This window comes from Schistocerca piceifrons, chromosome X, assembly GCF_021461385.2.
Source record: "Schistocerca piceifrons isolate TAMUIC-IGC-003096 chromosome X, iqSchPice1.1, whole genome shotgun sequence".
Taxonomy (NCBI): domain Eukaryota; kingdom Metazoa; phylum Arthropoda; class Insecta; order Orthoptera; family Acrididae; genus Schistocerca; species Schistocerca piceifrons.
In genome coordinates this window covers 369,450,284-369,471,376 of record NC_060149.1, presented here as the reverse complement: position 1 = coordinate 369,471,376, position 21,093 = coordinate 369,450,284, and the positions used below count along the sequence as shown (strand labels likewise).

At 40.6% G+C, this 21,093-nt stretch overlaps 1 protein-coding gene across 2 annotated transcripts in view; it reads left to right on the top strand.

The window, feature by feature from the left end:
• Positions 1-19,410, top strand: part of LOC124723139 (sulfide:quinone oxidoreductase, mitochondrial) — an 89,826-nt gene extending 70,416 nt beyond the window's left edge. For both annotated transcript variants that reach the window (XM_047248328.1, XM_047248327.1), the window contains 2 exons: positions 14,434-14,683; positions 19,202-19,410. In XM_047248328.1, the coding sequence (XP_047104284.1) occupies positions 14,434-14,683; positions 19,202-19,253 (302 nt within the window). In that variant the 3' untranslated portion in view covers positions 19,254-19,410. The remainder of the gene's footprint in view (positions 1-14,433; positions 14,684-19,201) is intronic.
• The last annotated feature ends 1,683 nt before the right edge of the window (positions 19,411-21,093 follow it).

Genomic DNA, 21,093 nt, shown 5'->3' with positions numbered 1-21,093 from the left:
GAAAAAAATTAAATGCGTACATCTGCGTTAAGGTGGATTAACAGTTGACGGAACGTCACCGTCACGACAAAAGATTAGCCTCTTCAGTTCAACTTCATCAAATGGTGGCATTCACACACGCCGTCAACATAACGTTATCGACACACGTCAGGGTTTCTCGAGAAGAATGTTTGGACGGGCTATTAACGGAGTCACGTGATATTTCCATGTTGCTGCCGTTAAGTAGCACCTCCATATTTGGTTTGATTAGTTCAGCAAAATGGTCCATGTAGACATACCTTAGGCAAACGATCAGTTTCTGCCGTGGTGATATTTGACGCCGTAATCTTGAACTTTTCTCCGTAATTTTTATTTGTGTCTTGCTTAACAGGTAGTTGTTAAGACATTCTGAAATATTTGAATACCTGTCGGCAAAAACGTTGTAACCCTAAATGGTTCAAATGGCTCTGAGCACTATGGGACTCAACTGCTGAGGTCATTAGTCCCCTAGAACTTAGAACTAGTTAAACCTAACTAACCTAAGGACATCACAAACATCCATGTCCGAGGCAAGATTCGAACCTGCGACCGTAGCGGTCTCGCGGTTCCAGACTGCAGCGCCAGAACCGCGCAGCCACTTCGGCCGGCAAACGTTGTAACTCTCAAAATACAAATTGTACAGGAGGCGCGAAAAACCAGTACCTATGCAACAGGTTTACGGACGGCAGAAATAGCATTCACAATCACTTGAAAAGAGTCCATTACTGATTAATGTGTACAAGTTGTGGCAGTACGTGACCTGAAAAGCAAGATATTACAGATTTTCCTTCGGCCTCCATGCAAAAACGTAACTCTAACGAGAGTAGCACACTTTTGTGGGTTACAACGTTTATACCACAGGTATTATTTAACCTCTAATACTGTTTATTGGTTATATTCCGATTAGGCGTTAATACAATTTGCATTATACAATGTCGGAACTTTTAGGTATTTGACTGAAGGTGGAAATATTCTTACAAAAGAAGGGTTTGCAGTGATAATCGTTCACATTTTCATTTCACAAGAATATAACGAAACAGAATCAATACTGTACATGCAGTTTAAACGAAACGTTATTAATAGTTCCTACTGTGTAACACGATTATTCACGGCACACAAGACGTATTGTTGCAAACGTACGTTTTGCGTGACCGACCATGACACTGTCATTTACTTTAGGTTCTCATAAAAGTCTCGGTATTTTTCAGCAGTAAATCTACACATGTCTAGCAGATTAGCTTTCTTTTCCGCAGAGACAGGCAATGGCTCACCATAAAGACTAGGTAGGCCATTCAAGGTAAACACCACCGGCGGAACTGTAATAGTATTTTTACCCCTGGAGCGTTTTGCTAAGTTTACTGAGAACCAAGGCTGCAAGTAGTTATGGCTCTTGCGGCACTGAAGTACTGTTGGGGAGTCTGAAGATATCTTCATCTAAACATAATCCGTTATTTTGCATTTTGGATCTTTGCGGACGTGCTTTTAAATACCGCTGAAATGAATAAAATCGTCCTGCTCCATGTAACAAACCAGAAACGAGTTATTTGGTTGTGCAGCAGCTATTACCTGAACCCATTCAAATGGTTCATACGCAGAGTAGTTCTTATTTCTCTCAATTAATGCGAAATCCCTGTCACGAGGCAAAAAGCTGTGTCCTGTGATAAACTTTTGCTCCACAGAGGTGAAATATTTTATGTTCAGAAGATATTGATACAAAACAGTAGTTTTCCAGTTATTATTGTGTCCTGTACATCGATCTGACCACACCACTAAAGTCCTTTCTTCACACGGGTTTAGTACTGAAAATGTAGATGTTGCGTACTTCAGAAGGCACGAAGTAATTTCCGCTGATCCCCGCTTAGCAACAGTTTCAAGCCATACATACATCCACACCTTATTGTCACCAACGTTATGTATTGCCTGATTGTAGGTTGACAGCTGACGTTGATAGAAAACCGCAGAATGGGCAAGGGTAGAACAATGTGGCACTTATTGTCTGTGCATATCACAAAATAGGTTTCGTTTGCTTTAGCTTTTTTGCTGTATCCTTCTCCAGCACTGAATACACTGCTTCCGCATGTAAATGGTGCAGTTTGCTTTTTCTTCGCCCGTTTTTTTCTCTCTGTTTCATTTTTACTGTTAAATAACTGCAAGAACAGTCTGTCACAATACCCACATGAATCCGAACGTGGTACTCCAAAGCGAAAATTATATTGTCCCCTGAAAATATCTCTAAGCTCTTTCACTGCACTGTACTGTCGGACTATCGTCTTTAAAGAGTCGGCAAAGTTAAGATATATTCAAATCGGATCTCAGGCAGAGCTTTTCATTCTTATGTCTTGAGTAATGGCTTTCTTGCTTTGGTAGCTCCTCAATGTGGTTTCTTATCACGTCCTTCAAGCTGTCCTGCAGCTTATTTGGACGATTCACATGCTTACCAGTTCTGTCTTCCAACGGCACGCCACATTTCATCTTCCCTTGGAGCATTTGTACACGTCTAGCTGTAATGCTATATACCATGCACAACGTTTTTTGACATACCTGAATTTTTTCTGCTCCTCTTCTTAAAAAGTACGTGAATGTACAGTGTCCGCGCGAAATGGTCTCCTCAGTCTCCCTACGTTTGATGTCTACTGTTTCAATGCGCGACGAAGCCAAATGTCTGGTTTGTGCACTATAATCTAAAGCGTAGAATTCCTGAAACAGCTGTCTGTTGTCCGCCATTTTTCGTGTTTTACAATTGTATCTACATTTGCAGGTAGCAATCTATAAAGAGAGCACGATGTAATGATAAGTATAGTTAACCACATTAATGTCAAAGGTAAAGGCTATGACAGCGCATTACAATATAATGTTTGCGAATGACGTATGGAATCTCCCATTTAACAGAAATATTGTGTTAGATTGGCATACAACGTTTATGCACCCACCTGTTCGGCAGGGATTTTCCCAGGTACTGGTTTGCTATTGTGCGCCAAATATGGTTGCCCCGAATTCCGTTTGTGTTTCTTCGCATTCTTCTTCCATTCACTATACTTAATTTTCCGTTTCCGGCGCCGGCCGAAGTGGCCGTGCGGTTCTGGGCGCTGCAGACTGGAACCGCGAGACCGCTACGGTCGCAGGTTCGAATCCTGCCTCGGGCATGGATATGTGTGATGTCCTTCGGTTAGTTAGGTTTACCTAGTTCTAAGTTCTAGGTTCTAGGGGACTAATGACCTCCGAAGTTGAGTTCCATAGTGCTCAGAGCCATTTGAACCGTTTCCGGCCCCTGTGTATATCTTCGCACATGCTCTGACTTAAAGTCATACAACGTCCCGGCTCCATGTTTACAATGTTTCTGCATCCGAGCGCCTCGCGACGAATAGGAAACAAACGAAAAATGGCGCGTAATGTACATGTTTGCCAACATAACTTCACACACACCTTACTCGTGGCACATACAACGTTTATACGTGACAAACCAGTTTCTTAGAAAAGTGAGGGTTACAACGTTTTTGCCGGCAGGTATTCGTTGAGTCCTCCTCTCAGCTCTTTTTGAAGAGAGTGGAACTGTTATGGACTGACAAAACAGCCAGTCCACAGTGACGGGTAACCGAAAGGCACGCGCTTAAACTCACGCAGGCTGGCGTGAGGTCTGAAACAGGATACGTAATGAATGCTATAAAGAAAAGTACGTAGCTGCTGGAATACTTAACTTTAATCCACAATTGGTGAACATTGGTCTTGTTACTGTACATGCTTCATTAGATACATAGCAAAGGATAAATGGCGCCTTGCTAGGTCGTAGCAATTGACTTAGCTGAAGGCTATGCTAACTATCGTCTCGGCCAATGAGAGCGTAATTCTCAGTGAACCTTTCCTAGCAACGTCGGCTGTACAACTGGGGCGAGTGCCAGTACGTCTCTCTAGACCTGCCGTGTGGCGGCGCTCAGTCTGGATTCACTGATAGTGGCGACACGCGGGTCCGTCGTATACTAGCGGACCGCGGCCGATTTAAAAGGCTACCACCTAGCAAGTGTGGTGCCATCCATAACACAGATTCCTACACCTTTTTCCCCTCTGCCGGTGTGCCCCAAGGCTCCGTCCTCTCCTCCCTTCTGTACCTTTTGTACACGGCGGACATGCCGCCGCCGTCACCCCCCGTCCACCGTCTCCAGTTTGCCGATGACACCGCCTTCCTTGCCCTTGCCCCCACCCTGCAGCGCTCCCAACACCTTCTTCAATCCCATCTTGACCGGTTCACCGCTTGGTGCAACCAGTGGTTGCTCAAGGTCAATCCCTCCAAAACCCAGGCGATCATTGAAGGCAAAATCACCCCTTTCTTCCGCCTCCTTGATTTCTGCATCACCATCCATGGCCGTCCTATCACCCTCACTCCCACCCTTAAGTACCTTGGCGTCACCCTCGACCGTCGCCTCTCCTGGACTCCCCCACCTCCGGACAATCCAAGCCACGGCACGCTCCCGACTCAGTCTCCTCAAGCTCCTCTCCGGCCGTACGTGGGGTCTGGACCCCTCCACCATCCTCCACACCTATAAGTCCCTCATCCGCCCTATCCTTTGTTATGCCCATCCGGCTTGGATCTCCGCCCCCCCCCCCCCTATCTTTTATAACTCCCTCCAAATCCTTGAACGTCATGCTCTCCGCCTTGCCTATCGCATCCATCTCCCCTCCCCCACGCGGATCCTGTACGATCTCATCCCCTTCCCCCCACCTCCTCCTTTTCCTTGAAAGGATACGGATCCTGTACACCTCCCGCAAACTCGATCCTCCTCACCCGCTCGTCTCCCCGATCCTCTCCCACCCCCGCCCGCTGCCGCGCCTGTATTCCCACGTCCCGCCCGGTCTCCATCTCTCCACCCTCCTTACCCTCTCCCAAGGTGGCTTCTGCCAGGTCCCCCTCCCTGATGATGTCCTCCTCCCCTCCATCTACCCCTCCTACCAACTTTAATCCTCCCTCCCTTTTCCTGTATCTGTTCCTTTGGGCACCCTCCATCCCTCCCCTCCCCTTCTCCCCCTGGCCTCCCCTCTCCTGTCCTTCTCCTCCCCTCTCCTCAGCCATTGGCATCTCTGTTCTCCCCTCTCCACCCGCCCTCACCCTTCTTCCCCTCTTGGCAGGTCCCTGGACTCGCACACGCTACATGGACTTTCGCGCGCCGGAGATCATCGCCATCTGTGTCTTGTGTGTGTGACGTCGTTTAGTGTTTTTAGTGTCCGCCGTCACACTTCTCCGTTCACTTGTGCCATCTGATTCATCAGTGTTATGTGCGCCGTGTCAACGTGTTTTCAGTGTCTTTCTCGTCGAGTGTGAACGGCTCTGTGGTTTTTGTGTGACTGTGACCACTATTTTTTGCCCGTCACTCTGTTCTTTTTCATTCTCCATTCTTGTACTGTGATTGTCAACTCTATGGCTGAAGAGCGGCGTAGCATGCCGCTGCCAGCCTCCCTGATTGTTCAGGTGTTAAAATGACAATAAAGTAAAAAAAAAAAACAAGTGTGGTGTCTGGCGGTGACACCACAGGAACCACAGTCTTATGTGGTGGAACTCTCCTTCACAGTCTCGACTTTTGAAATAGCGCCTCTGGTGTGTATTTTATGTACCAGCTGTAACGTAATGTCACGACGTTAATTCGACGTTGAAGTGCCGTGCAGTGTGAATACTTAGGAATTCCTGTGAACGTGGACGCTCAAAAACGTGACGGTGACGTTCCTACAAGTGTGAATCCGCCTTTAACGTTTTACACGTTGATAGGACATACCCTGAGGTATCAAGGAATTTTAAATCAGGTAACGGAATGAAGTGAGGAGGGTAAAATTTGTTGGGCGAAACCAACGCTAAGGTAAGCAGTTTCAAATGGGTGTAGGTTGCAGTGTGTATGGGATAGATTAGCATGAAGGGGTGCATCAAACCTGTCTTTGGACTGAATACTACTACTGCTTTAAAATTGCTTTATAGTTGACGTCTGTCACTTGGCGCTGCTACATTGGCTACCTTTCAGTTAAAGGCGACTTGTAAATGCGACGGATCAGTTCACAAGTGCAGAAATGCTGTTCATGTAACACAGAGGGCTGTTGGATGCTGGTGCCATCAGATATGGCGGGAACGCGACATGTTCTGTCCACAGATGATTTGAAACGACTAATGACTGAAATGCGGCAGATGAAGCGTTTTGTAGCCTTGAATTTACACTCGTGCCCGAACCTAACCACAGCCGTGTGATGTGCAATGTATCCGAGAAAACGGCGGTCAGCAACCTGCGACAAAACTATTAATTATGCTCGCTTTGCTGACGGCGATTAAAGTTGTCCTGTACATGCAAACTCGAGACACAAAAAGTTCAGTTTCAGCGCTAAAAACGAACAGTAACATCTCGCTTTTGCTACACGAGTTGACGCGATACCGACTGATAATCAGTCCTGGTTGGAACTCACTTACCATTTGTAGGCGACGCAGGCAGATTCCAAACTAAAAAAAGGATGACAAGAAGAAAAATAAGAGCAAGTGAATGTCATTACGATGATGAAAATGATACGACAGAAGAGTAAAAATAGGAAAATATATTTGAACCTACAATTGAAAATAATAGTAATATTGATAAAGATTTTTAAAATGTAAAAAAATATATTATTACCCGATGGCATTCGAACCCAGAACCTGCTGCGTCTCCAACACCAACTTTACCACAGCGCTGCAGAAGACCATGTATATTACATCATCATATTTTTTCATCTATAGAACCAGTTGCAATGATGATTTTTCTGCCTTGTTTCACGCCATGTCGTATTAAGTTCGTCTACAGTAAGCCGATCTCTGTGATGATGGTAATTGAATATGTGAAGCCCAATCAAGTCTTGTGGGGAAGAATCCGTTTGTGTTTGGCTAAAGTGCGCGTCATTTATGTTGGCGGCCGAGTTTAGGTTCGTTCTGCACATCTGACGTCACAAAACACAGTCAGCCAATGAACAGAGAACAACGTTGCCACATCTCGACTGCAGGGCAGAGCATGGACGAGTGTCTTCAGTTTTAGAAACGTTCAGTCATAAATCAAGTAATAGAACAAAAGCAATGTCTTGATAGCAGACATTCTTTTATAGAAAGTTTGGAAAAAAGCATTCTTTATACCAATTGCTTCATATTCTATTAATTAATTAAACCAAACAAGCAATAAGACTCCTAATTCAGGCGATAGCAAGGAAAGGTGTTTGTATCCCTCTCACGAACCGCTTTTTCGCAATAAAGAACAGCGGTAATTGTTTATTTCCTATTGTACTTCGACGAAGCGTGAGTAATTCATAGTCATACCAACAGTGTTTGTCAGTATTTTGCGTGACGTTTTATAGTCCTCATGGTGTTATGTAGTCAAACGAGGTGCATTAGCGTAACGGTTAAGGTGTTGCCGGCACGGTAGCTCAGCGTGTTCGGCCAGAGGGTTAGCTGCCCTCTGTAATAAAAAAAACTGAGTTAATGGATTAACGACGAACTGAAACGGGTGTCTTGCGACTTCCGACCCGAACATATGCAACGAGCTACAACGAACAAAAACGAGATAAAAAAAAAAGGGTGTGGGGCTGCTACGCGAAAGATTATGAATTCAAACCTTTCGCGGTGCTTAATATTTTCATTATTGAAAAACAATATCGAAGTGCCTTACTTCACGAATTATATTCATTTGAATGCAATTTTTTGAAATTTCTAGTGCTTTGTCTCTTCATTAACCCTTTCGCTGCTGCAGACATGTGCTCCCCGCATTCCGCGCTGTGCGCGATTCTGTCATCACTGCACTGCTCGCCTGTGCAGACACATGGTGTTCCCACTGCTTTGACGCACTTAGCATTCGATTTCACAAAAACTATTTGGCCCAAAAATTTGATTTTTACACGTCTTCTTGGCTGATACCTTCCCCCCATAAATGACTTAATTTTGTTTCGATGTTCAACGCAGTTATTATGCAGCATTAAATGTAGTAAACCATTGCACGAAATTTTGAAGAGTTTGCAGAGGTAGAAAGTCCATAGCGTATACTTTCCGTATGGTCGATTTTAGTTGCCACAATGTTGAGAATGAAATGTGGACAAGATACCTAAATTTCATAAAATTTACTGTATAACAGTTTTTATGATCTATTTAATACTGCTTTTTCTATTCTACAGTTTTTCTATTATTCAATGAGAGGGCTTTACCATGTTTAAGAATAGCTTCAGTTATGAGGTTTGAAGTGTTTCACATTTTTTTTTTGAGAGAAATCAATTTCAAGTGGTTCTTATTTGCTAAACACATTTCACTAATGAGTACTATCGGAAATACAGAAGCGTCCGATCCCACCCGACTGCTTTGACCCATGACATCACAAATATGGCGGAAAGGACCATAAACCACGATTCCAATATGGCGCATATAAAGTCGTTACGTACATATTATAAACACGAAAACACATCGAAAAACAAACACCACACGTTTCACAAAAAGCCTAATGACACTAACGGGGCAAGCGCGGGAAATTGGGGGTTTTTGGGTGGGAACTTACCAAATATAAACAAATTTAGACACCCACCCCCCCATACAAAACCACGCAAAACGACGAAAAAAACCGACAACACAAAACTCCGCAAATTCCACTAAACATAATATCATCTGGAATCGGACACTTCCCTTGATCTATATAGCTCAACAGGAGCTCCTGATCCCATAAATTGGGATCGAAAACTTCGCTTGACCTATATAGCTCAACAGCAGCTCCTGATCCCATAAATTGGGATCGAAAACTTCCCCTGACCTATATAGCTCAACAGCAGCTCCCGATCCCATAAATTAGGATTGAAAACTTCCCCTGACCTATATAGCTCAACAGCAGCTCCCGATCCCATAAATTGGAATCGAACATTTCTCAAACAGCTGTAAAAACTTTATCAGCTTCAACACGGTATTTCTCATAATTGCTCGCAGACGCACGCTATTAATTTTATCCTTCATATGCATTCCTGAACAGAAACAACAACCGATTAATTTACTTAAATTACCACATGACCTACAGCGAACAACACTAAATTAACCTCCACACAAAACCACTAAATCGTTAACTCACTGAAACGAATTCCACTACAAACACAGCCAACACTTGAACAATTCTGTATAATGAGCAACACCAAACTGAGCCCATTACACCACACAAACGAAAGCCCTGAACATACCACCAGAGGGCACAACAAACCACAAGAGGACGACATCTACAAACACGCCACACTCACAAACCAAACTCCGCGCCGTCATGACGTCACACACCACAACACCCTTACGTCACGGGTCAAAGACGACAGGTGGGATCGGACACTTCTGTCGACCCGCTTATTATTTCACACTCAACTCAGTTTCAAGTATCACTTTAAAAAGTCTTATTACCTATGTCATAAAGCAATTGCAAGAAATAGGGCTAAAGGTAGTTTGTACAGTTTGTGAGCAGGGTGCAATCAACCAGAGAGCACTGAAGAAACTCTGGTGTGAGAAATCTGCTGAGTTCAGTCCATTTCATTTTGTAGTGAGAGATGAACCTATTGAAGTCATTTATGATGTCCCACATCTATTAAAAAATACTAGAAATGCTCTGCTAGGAAATAAAATACAGTTTGGGCTTAAAAAAAAAGAGGCCAGTTTTGAATATATTCACAGGGCTTTTCTTTTGGATCGGCAGAAGATGTTTAAGACATTGCCAAAACTACATAGGAATCATTTTGAATTAAAGGATTCTTTTACTAAAATGAAAGTCAAGGTATCTGCAGCCCAATTTAGTCATACAGTTGCTGCAGTTACTGAAACTTATGTGGCATTTAGTATCTTACCTGCTGAGGCAATATACACTGCAGAATTTGTTGACAAGATGGATTGTTTATTTGATTCACTGAACAGTTCCTATTGTTATCCACAAGATGGCAAGTCTTACAAGTATGTCCTCTCTGCAGAGTCCCCACATATTGAAATGTGGTACAGTCTGTTAAGGGAAATGGAAAATTGGAAAGTGTTGGAGCTAAGCACGGGGAGAGATAAGACAAATACGTTCAGTTTCATAAGTTGATGGCAAACTACAATAAGATCACTGATATTCATTTGGAACAGATTAAAAAAAATGGCTTTAATTTTTTAAGCATGAGGGCTTTCAATCAAGACCCAGTGGAGAATGTATTTTGTTGTGTGAGGCAGCATGGTGTTGGAAACACCAACCCAACTTGCTTTCAGTTCAAAGCAGCATTGAAAACAGTTATAGTCAATAACATGTCCTTACCTACAAAGTCACTAGGTAATTGTGAGGATGATAGATGCATGCCATTAAGCAATTTAAGGCAGCTAGTGATGAAAACTTTCTTGACTCCACAACACACCATTCCATTATAGATCAAAGTGCTTTATATTGTGCCCTTGCTGATAATGAAGCTGCTGCTGGTAGTGGTGGGGCTGATGTAAGAAATGACAGACAAGCACTAGCATATGTAGCTGGTTACATTCTACAAAAGATGGGTGTAACACCTTGGAAACCAACTGTAGTGACTGTAAAACAACTCTGTTCTCACCAACACCCACAGAGCATCATTTATTTACAAGTTTCAAAGAATATGATGCTTTAAACCCAAAATTATTGTATGACAGCTTACTGTCATTTGTAGCAAATGTTCATAGTCAGTTGTATGCATTCTTAGATAAATGTGGACACCAGCAACAATTGGAGAATACATTCTATTCACTGTTTAAATTTCCAGAGGAAATAACATTTTGCAAGGTCCATTTTTCTGAACGGTATATTTTAAGACAATGTGTACCTCTATTGATTTACACGTATATGAAGGAATGGAAACACACCATCAGTAATAAAAGACTTGATATTGTTCAAGACAAATTCAGTAAACGGTTTAAAGCTTTATAACAGTTAAAAGAAAATTTTTCTTGTGTGCTTGAGAAATAAAAAGTGAGTTTTGTTTTCATTCACATTTCCTGCTTTTGGTACTTACAAGGAAACCTCCCCATCGCACCCCCCTCAGATTTAGTTATAAGTTGGCACAGGGATAGGCCTTGAAAAACTGAACACAGATCAATCGAGAAAACAGGAAGAAGTTGTGTGGAACTATGAAAAAAAAAGCAAAATATACAAACTGAGTAGTCCACACGCAAAGTAGCCAACATCTAGGAGAGAGTCAGCTGACGAGCGCCGTGGTCCCGTGAGCAGCTGCGGAACGAGAGGTTTCTGGTTCAAATCTTCTCTCGAGTGAAAAGTTTAATTTTTTATTTTCAGACAATTATTAAAGTTCAGGCACTCACACATAATCAACTTCACTCTCCAAAATCCCAGGACATGTTTAGATTTGCTTGGACATATGCAGGATTTGACGGTCTACACACGGAAACATTTGAAAACGTAAAAAACATATGTTTTGACAGAGCACAGGGAAAACTGTGCGACTGTGAAACTGTTGCATTCATTTGTTGCAGTTTATGTGACAAACTCTTATGTTTTCATCACTTTTTTGGCAGTGATTATCACATCCACAAGAAAACCTAAATCGGGCAAGGTAGAAGAATCTTTTTACCCATTCGCCAAGTGTGCAAGTTAGGTGGGTCGACAACATATTCGTCATGTGACGCACATGCCGTCACCAGTGTCGTATAGAATCGGTTGACCTATGACCTTGCGATCAAATGTTTTCGGTTCCCATTGGAGAGGCACGTCCTTTCGTCTACTAATTGCACGGTTTTGCGGTGCGGTCGCAAAACACAGACACTAAACTTATTACAGTGAACAGAGACGTCAATGAATGAACGGTCAGATCGTAACTTTGCGAAAATAAAGAAAGTAAAATTTTCACTCGAGGGAGGACTCGAACCAAGGACCTCTCGTTCTATATTTGCTCACTCTAACCACGGGACCACGGCGCTCCTCAACCCATATTGTCCTTGATGTTGCATATGTTGCACATGGACTATTCAGTTTGTATATTTTGTTCATTTTTTCATAGTTTCACACAACTTCTTCCTGTTTTCTCGATTGATCTGTGTTCAGTTTTTCAAGGCCTATCCACTGCGTCAATTTATAACTAAATCTGAGGGGGGTGCGATGGGGAGGTTCCCTTGTTAGTATTCATGTTTTCTTTTTTGTGTTGAAGCATTTACAGTAGGCCTAGTAAGATGCAGGAACCTTTTTAAGAAATTAATGGTCAGTAGTGCAAGTTTACTGGGCAGTTACTCAGAACTTATAGTTCTGAAACATAGTTGTAACAAATTTTAGAGTTCTTCATTAATTAATACTGTGATAAATACCACTTTAACTGCTGCTTATTCTCTTAATAATAGGCTTTTTTTCTCCATTGATCCACCAGCTTGTATGACGTAAAAATTATGACATTATTCAGGAATATTTGTAGTTCAGTTTAGCCGCTACAATGTTATTTTTCTTTCGCTTCAATTATTTACACTACAAGCTTGTTTCGACTTACTCTCAGTTTCAAGTGTTGCATCTAGTTCTTATGAGCCATAAAACATGCTGGAGCTTTTACATGTTGATACATAACAATATAATCATGTCAATTTAAAAGTCTATTTTTGACGTTTGCGCCTGTCAGTCGCTGCTCCTACTATGTTCTCTTGTCTGTCAGACGCAAACATCAAAAATAGACTGCAAATATTACTGAATAAGATTCTCTCTGCTGTAGTAAAGTGTGCTATAGCTGTGTTTCAATTATTTTAATACGGAAGCGTCCGATCCCGGCCGTCTGCTTTGACCCATGACGTCACAAAAATGGCAGAAACGACCATAAACCACGATTCCAATATGGCGCATATAAAGTCGATATGTACACATTATGAAGACGAAAATACATCGAAAAACAAACACACTTTCCACAGAAAGCCTAATGACACTAACGGGACAAGCGTGGGAAATGGGGTGTTTTTGGGTGGGGGGCAAACTAAATATAAACAAATTTAGACACCCACCCCCATACAAAACCACACAAAACAACGAAAAAAACCGACATCACAAATCTCCCCAAATACCACTAAACACAATATTTTCTGGAATCGGACACTTCCCTTGACCTATATAGCTCAACAGCAGCTCCCGATCCCATAAATTAGGATCAAACACTTCCCTTGGCCTATATAGCTCACAAATATCTCCTGATACCAATATCAACATACACAGCCACACATTGTAATCGAACACTTCCCTTGACCTGCGCACTGTTAATTTTATCAGTCATATCCATTCCTGAACTAAAACAACAGCCGATTAATTTTACTAAAATTACCACACGATGTACAGCGAACAACACTAAATTAACCTTCACACAAAATCGTTAACTCACTGAAATGAATTCCACTACAAACACAGCCGACACTCGAACAATTCTGGATAATGAGCAAAAGCAAACTGAGCCCATTACATCACACCAAATGAAAACCCAGAACATACCACCAGAGAGCACAACAAACCACAACACGATGACATCTACAAACACGCCACACTCACAAACCAAACTCCGCGCCGTCATGATGTCACACACAACACCCTTACGTCACGGGTCAAAGCCGACGCGTGAGATCGGACGCTTCTGTGACCTGTACTATCTACTATCAAGCATCTGTTAAATGTCACTATTCCTGGTATGTGTCTTAAGGCAACAGTCACCATATGTAATGAGCAGTGCCAACAGTACTCTTAAAGGTTCCTTAAGCTGATAGTGTTAGCCATAAGATGATAACATTAGACATTGATTAATGCTACCCTTTGTACATTGCTCAGAAATCCAGGACGACACACTGGAAACTGACATTTATATAAAGCAAATGCACTTCAGTATTCACAATTAGACAAAAATGTAATCATCTGAATACAAACTCAACTGACTGCTACTTTAGAAAACTATGTTTAAGAGGTGTGTTTCCAGAATGAATATCTTAGTCTGCAGGGGAGTGTGTGCTGTTTTGGAACTACCTGACAAATTAAAACTGTGTGCCAGACTGAGATCCGATTCGAGATCCTTGTCTTTTGTGAACAGTATCTTCCTGAATTTTCTCATGAAAAGGTTTGGGGTTCAGGTCCTGGTGTGGAACACAGTGTTAATCTTTTTGGGGGATTCATGAGGGATGGGTGCTGTTCGTTATAAACAATTATAGTAAAATATTGAGAAAGAGAACTGAGACGTTATATGAAATAGACTGCATTTAGGGTAAAAAACTATCAAAATTTAGTGTATTATTATCTTTAATAATACAGTTCAAGAATTTATGTATGGAAATTTGGAAATCATGTTTCTCACACCTTATTCTTAAATATAGTTGGGAATAATGGGTGATGGTGGGATCAAGTTAATTCTGCTGCAAACACACATCACTTTGTCATTTCAGAATCAGTTAATGTGTTTTCCTACTTGCAGCTGCACAGACAGGAGTGTTGTATAAAAACTTGAAACAAGTTATGGAAGGAAATAAATCAAAATTAGCGGAGTATGATGGGTATACATCATGTCCTCTTGTTACTGGCCAAAGAAAATGTATCCTGGCAGAATTTGATTATGATCGCAATCCATTGGAGACCTTTCCAGTTGACCAAGGAAAAGAAAGGATGTTGTTCTACTGGATGAAAGCACATGTGTTGCCTCCTGTTTATTGGAGCATGATGCTGAGGTAAGTGTATTTTTCAGTTGGTGAGAAACTTATTTGTATCTTAAACTCTCTCTCTCTCTCTCTCTCTCTCTCTCTGTGTTTGTGTGTGTGTGTGTGTGTGTGTGTGTGTGTGTGATCTGCAGAAAGTATTGCTCCCACTTTTCTCATCATGGTGACAGAAGAAAATATTCTGTAACTTTGAACTGAAACTTTTACTAAAGCTTGCATATGAGTCAGATGCTTTGCCTTTTCTTTCTGCATATTTTTTACTAACTGCCCAGCAGCAGATTTTCTATTTGTTGCTGCACAAATACAGGTCAAAACAGGTGTCATATGAAATTGGGGGAGGATTTCTGTGCTTATTCCATAAGGTTTTAGGATTGCAACCAGATGACATCAACATCTTATACTCAATACACCAGGAAAACTTCAGGAATAATGATACCTATGGTATTTATGTACCACTGTTAGTCAAATTTTTACTCATAATTCCTGTGACATGTTATGGCAGCACTTTATCTTCATCCTTCGATAATGCAATCCTCCTATTCTCAATCTCCACAAACTTATGTCCCACACATATCTTGACACCTGTCCACGTTGACCCATTAATCTATAATCACACTTTCCTCTCTCCACCCTGCAGTTTCCCCCCCCCCCCCCCCTTACCCTCCATTTGATCATATATCACAAGCAATTCCCCTGCCAGCATCACAAAATGCTCATCAGTGCCACATTACTATCCACTTTCCTTGCTGCTTCTCTGCCCCATCATTTTCTTCACCTCTTATCTTTCCACCCAACACCACTCCTCAATGCTGGGACAGTGGTAGGGTCTACAACTGCTAGATCAATCATACTTCTATGAACATGCGGGGCTGTAGCTGTCCTGGAGCTGCTGTATATTGTTATTTAAACATATTTACTGTTGGTGCAAATGGAAGATACTTAACAGTAAGATCAGCATTTAATGTCTCAGCTGTGACACAGTCATCAGAAAATGAGCACAAGCTCAGATAGAATAAGGAAAGGAAAAGGAAAACAAATAAGCCATGTCAAGAAGAGAGAGAGAGAGAGAGAGAGAGAGAGAGAGAGAGAGAGAGAGCTTAACTTACCTTTCACATGTGCATTGTTTGTGGGAATCCATAGACAGACAGACAGTGACTGAGTAATTTACTGTGTGTTAAAGAAATGATAGGCACATGGGAATTGTGTTTGGAAGGGCATGGGAAAGGAGAAATTTGATTCAGGATTCAAAGAGGCAACAGAATTTTTGAACAGTGCAGATACTGTTTGAGAAGTATTGTGTGTCAGTCACTGCACTGCATTGCATCAAGTAGTAACAAATTCAAACAAAAAATACAATATTTTACTCAAAGTGTGTGTTTGACTTTTTTGTAAAATCTCTCTATACTGTATGTATTTGTTTTAAAATGTGGTTAGGCTACTGTTCATTTTAAAAAGCAGCAGCATAAATTAGACTTACATTCAGTAATATTATTGTTCATTGTGGTATCAAATAAGAGCTAATTACTGTTTCAATGTGCTTTGGTTATTATTATTATTATATTATTATTACTACTACTTTATGCTCCTTTGCAAGTTACTTTTTTGCAGTGTAGCAACAGTCCTGTGGTTCACACCACTCTCTGAAATGAAGATTCATTTTCATACCTATGTCAGTCTATGCGATTGTATATTGTGGTGAAAAAACATAGCAATGAAGCTGAGCCCTGAAATGAATACTGTGTCTTTTCTTTACATTCATTTGAATGTAAAACATAAAGATATTAATTGTGCTTGAATGTGAGCAGAATCAAAGTATGAGGACTTAGGAAAATAGGCAAGAATCGGCTCATTTGACGCCCTGTCAAAATGTAACTGGAGATTAAACATTGATTATAATGCTGTGTCAAGGGAGTAACAGTTACATCTCTAATGCTATTCCACCAGTTATAAAATTTTGTGGTGACATCAGGGGAAAAGAAAATATGGGTGATATGGAATGCTACAGTACGGCTGGATGCAATACTTGTGTTTAAGTTGCCTTATAGAGGAAGTACACAGCATTGCACTACAGCTTTAGTTATTGATTGTTTTTGAAGATGAGATGAGATGATCTGATGCATCTGGATTGAATATTGCTGAGAAGCAAACTTCGATGGCTGTATGTGCCCTGAATATCACCAGCCACATCAATAATATATAAGAAGTCATTTCTATTGTAATTTTTTTTTCTTGTGGTACATTAAGAAGGGAGATGTAGTAAATGTGAGATTTATGAGAAAATTGCATGAAAGAAATTCCATGTTTGACAATGACAATCTTTTACAGCAAAAATAATTTCAAGGAAGTAGCAGGAGATAATATTGTTGCTAACAAACAAGCACAGAAAATCATTGTCATACGTAGCACAAGGCAGTAATATCATCCTGGTATAGTAGTTCGTAGTTTAGTCACAGTTCAAATATTGGGCTAAAAATCAAAATAAATAAAAGGTGTTATGTTTTATGCCAAACTTGAAAACATTAATAGGTATTTATTGAGTTGGTGTATAAGTTTGTAGTGTTTTTCCACAAGTTAAATAAACACAACAGATACATATAACAGAGACTTGCTTCATTAATAATATGTGATCCTTCAATATTTACAACAGTCTGCCAATGGTGGAGTAACTTCTCGATTCCGTAACTGTTGAAATCATGAGGGTTTTGAGGTGATGAACTCGTCTAGTCATGTTCGGAGTGCATTTTCGTACAGAAAGGAAGTTCCTCGAAGGTTGTTCAATAGTGTGGAAAAAGGGAAATCTGAGGGCACAAGAGCAGGTGAACAAGGTGGATGTTCAATGACTTCTCACCCCAACTCCTGTACAGTGTTTTTTATCAGTCTAATAGAATGTGGGTGGGCATTATTGTAGAGTAGCAGTCTTCTTGATAGTTGTTCTTGGGTTGCATCTGCAAGGCTTCAGCTGTGAGGGTTACATTTTGGGGAAAGCAATTTGTAGTACATCATACCATCACTGTTCCTCCAGAAGCATAATATTACCTTTTGTGGATGCGCGCAGGTCTTTGCACAGAGTGTTGCTGCTTTCTTTGCGCTCGACCATTCCTTTCTTTTCCTTATGTTAGCATAGACACCATTTCTTGTCACCAGTAATGATACAGGATAGGAATGGTCAGTGTTGTTCACAAGCCACTTGAGATGCACATCCACTGATTTTTGTAATTTTGGCTCAGAGCATGTGGTACCCACACACCTGATTTTTGAACCTTCTCCATTGCATGCAAATGTCACACAATGGTGGAATCATCACAGTTTATCACATTTGTCAGTTCTCGAGTACACTGATGTGGATCATTGTGGATTAATGCGTTTAAACGATCTCCATCAAATCCCAAAGGTTTCCCTGAGTGTGGAGTCACTAATTTCAAAACAATCTTTCTTAAAATGAGAAAACCATTTTCTTGCTATGCTGTGTCCAACAGAACAATACCCGTACGTGGTGCAAATTTTTCTGGCTGCCTCAGCTTCTGTCACCTCTCGTTGAACTTGAATAGAAGAGGTCATAAATATTCAGATTACTCCACTTGGCACTCCATTTTCTAGTGCCCACAGCTCCACTAACTAGCTCCAATGACAATATGTAACTCAATAGCAATAGTGAACTAGAAATAAAAAATGACAATAGAAAAATAAACCCATAGTAAACGAAATATCAGCAAAAAAAAAAAAAAAAAAGAAAAAACATCACCTACAAACGTATGAACAAACCTAATAGTTGGTTCTGCAAGGATCACCCAGAACTTAAGTTTGCCTTTACCCTTTTTTTAAAAAAAAAAGTTACATGAAAAACTTTGTTTGCAGCAGGTACAGCAGTGTTTGAACTATTTTTTTGGTGAAGTTACCACCAGAATTGATACACTTGTCATACTGTAGAAGTCGGCTGCCTGGGAATGGACCCAGCTTGTGACAGTCATCTTCAGCTGTTCATTATTTTGAAAATGATGACTGGAGGACAGGGATATCTTGAGGTGCAAGAGAATATGGACGCTGCTGGGAGCTAATTCAGGACTGTATTGTGACTGATCAGACAGCTCCCAGATGAACTCCCAAGAACAGTTTTTGTGACCTCTGGGTTGGAAGTCAATGAGCAGAACACCCTTCATGTTCTAGGACACCACTGCCATACAATACAGGAATACAAAAGTCGCATTTGGGCAGTTCAGAATTGTATTAGAGAAATTTACCCTACAGAGTGAAATTTGTAAATGGTTGCCATGGAATAATGCTTGGATTGCTGTTTGCTAAAATTTTATTTGGAATTGTGCTTTACAGCACAATGTGTTCATGAATATCAGTGTAATCTCTTAAACTGAGAGAAGTGGAAGCTGTTCTATGTTTTATTTCCATAGATAACATATGTCTTATTAACATGTTTATTTTCCACCCTTTCTTCAAAGTTGTGCAAAGATTACTGCATGAATTAAATTGCTGATAAGATAAATCATAAAACATTAAAATGTTATAACTTTTTTCCAGGGGTTATTGGCATGGACCAGCATTACTGAGAAAGATTCTGCACTTGGGCTGAAAGGTTATTTACAAAGTCTCCCTTGATTTTTTAATGGTGGTGAAATGAAACCTACTTACGTATAACTTAACAAGTGTTTCTAAGCATGTAAATAGTGTACATAAACAAATGAGAAATATTTTAAATATGGAGAAATAAAATAAATTTATATTATTCATTATTTGTTTCAAATTGAGAATCAAAGTATAACAATAACCAGTGTTGAAATACAAACTCAGTTCACTCTCCTGTCTGCACCTACAACGATGCATTATTTTTATTCCAACAAAGAAAGCATGTAAAGCCTGTAAAAATTCAAAAAATGTATTGCACTTCTGTTAGATCTTAAGTTTCCCAGCATATGATTATTTTTAAATGTTCAGCCAGGTAGCATCATCCAAGTAGTGTGTTTAATATTGTCACAAACCCTGCCCCCTTGAAAAAAGAAGGAAATCTAACTTTGGTTTCTTTATATATCTTGTGTTTCTATTGGACTTCAATAGATTCGGCTACATTTGGTGGAGCTGTTCTTTACGTACTTAAAATTTTTGTACATACATATTAGCCAGATACCTACACCAAAGTCAGATGGTGCAGGAAAACATTCTCTCCCAGCAGAATCTCAACTATACTGGTACATAGAAATTTTGGCCTTGTTCTTTACACACTTAAAGTAAATGAGCAGAAAATGTAATAGAAAAATATGAGAGAGTCAAGAATTTATTTTGTTTCACAACATATGAGGTCTGTTCAAAAAATTCTGTAACATTCATAATTTCGCGCCAATGGTGTGTTGGAGCGAAATGTGACTGGCATCGCTGCACACGCCTGTCTCCCATGTGTAACTGCCGGAAGTTTCATTGTTGTAGGTCTGTTTGTTAGTTATTGTTCACTGCAGTATTGAGTAGAACATTGTGTCGCACAGTTTGCGAATTTTGAGGTGGCAGAGTTAGAGGAGCAATGCGTCTGCATTAAATTTTGGGTGAAACTCAAGAAAACCTATGATGAAAGATGCCTATGGTGATCAGAGCTTAAGCTGTACTCTGTGTTACAAATGGTTCACACGGTTTAAAAATGGCTGGCAATAAATAAAAGATGACCCTTGTTCAGGACGTCCTTTGATAGTTTTCTTTGACTTTGAAGTATTAGTTCACCATGAATTTCATGCCACAGTGACGAATTGTTAATCAATGGTACTATTGGGAAGTGTTGCGACACCTGCATGAAAATGTGGGAAGGAAACGGCCTAAAATGTGATGAGACAATTTATGGCTCTGCATCATGATAATGCTTCTGCACGTTCATCCTTGTTCGTGTGTGACTATAACACAAAAAATGAAATCACTGTGCTGCCTCATCCTCCGTTCTCCCCGGATCTGGCCCACGTGGACTTTGGAAATAAAAATGTTGCAAACCCCATTAAATGGATGAAGATTTGCAGCGACAGATGAGATAAAAGAAAATTCGCAGACGGTGCTTCGTGCCTCCAGCTAGAGGCGTACCAAGACATCTTCCGTAAGTGGGAACGGCATTGGGAGTGGTGTATCAATTGTGGAGCAAAGTATTTAGGAGACCATGCACAATAAGTAAAAGGTGGGCAAAGTTCTGCAATTTTTTGAACAGACTTCTTATAATGTTGCAAAGAGTGCAGGTCCAAGACCGAGGAATAAGTGGAAATAGAATAACATAGGCAGATTTAGATAATGTACTCGGATGGATTAACAAAAAGAGTACCATGTATGAAGTTACAAATTTATTTGCACTTTTTTAAGTTGTGTCTTGTACTATGAAAAAATTGCACAGGTAACATGGAGAGTTTTGTAATTTATATTCAAATCTTCATTCCTTATTTCTTTACTAT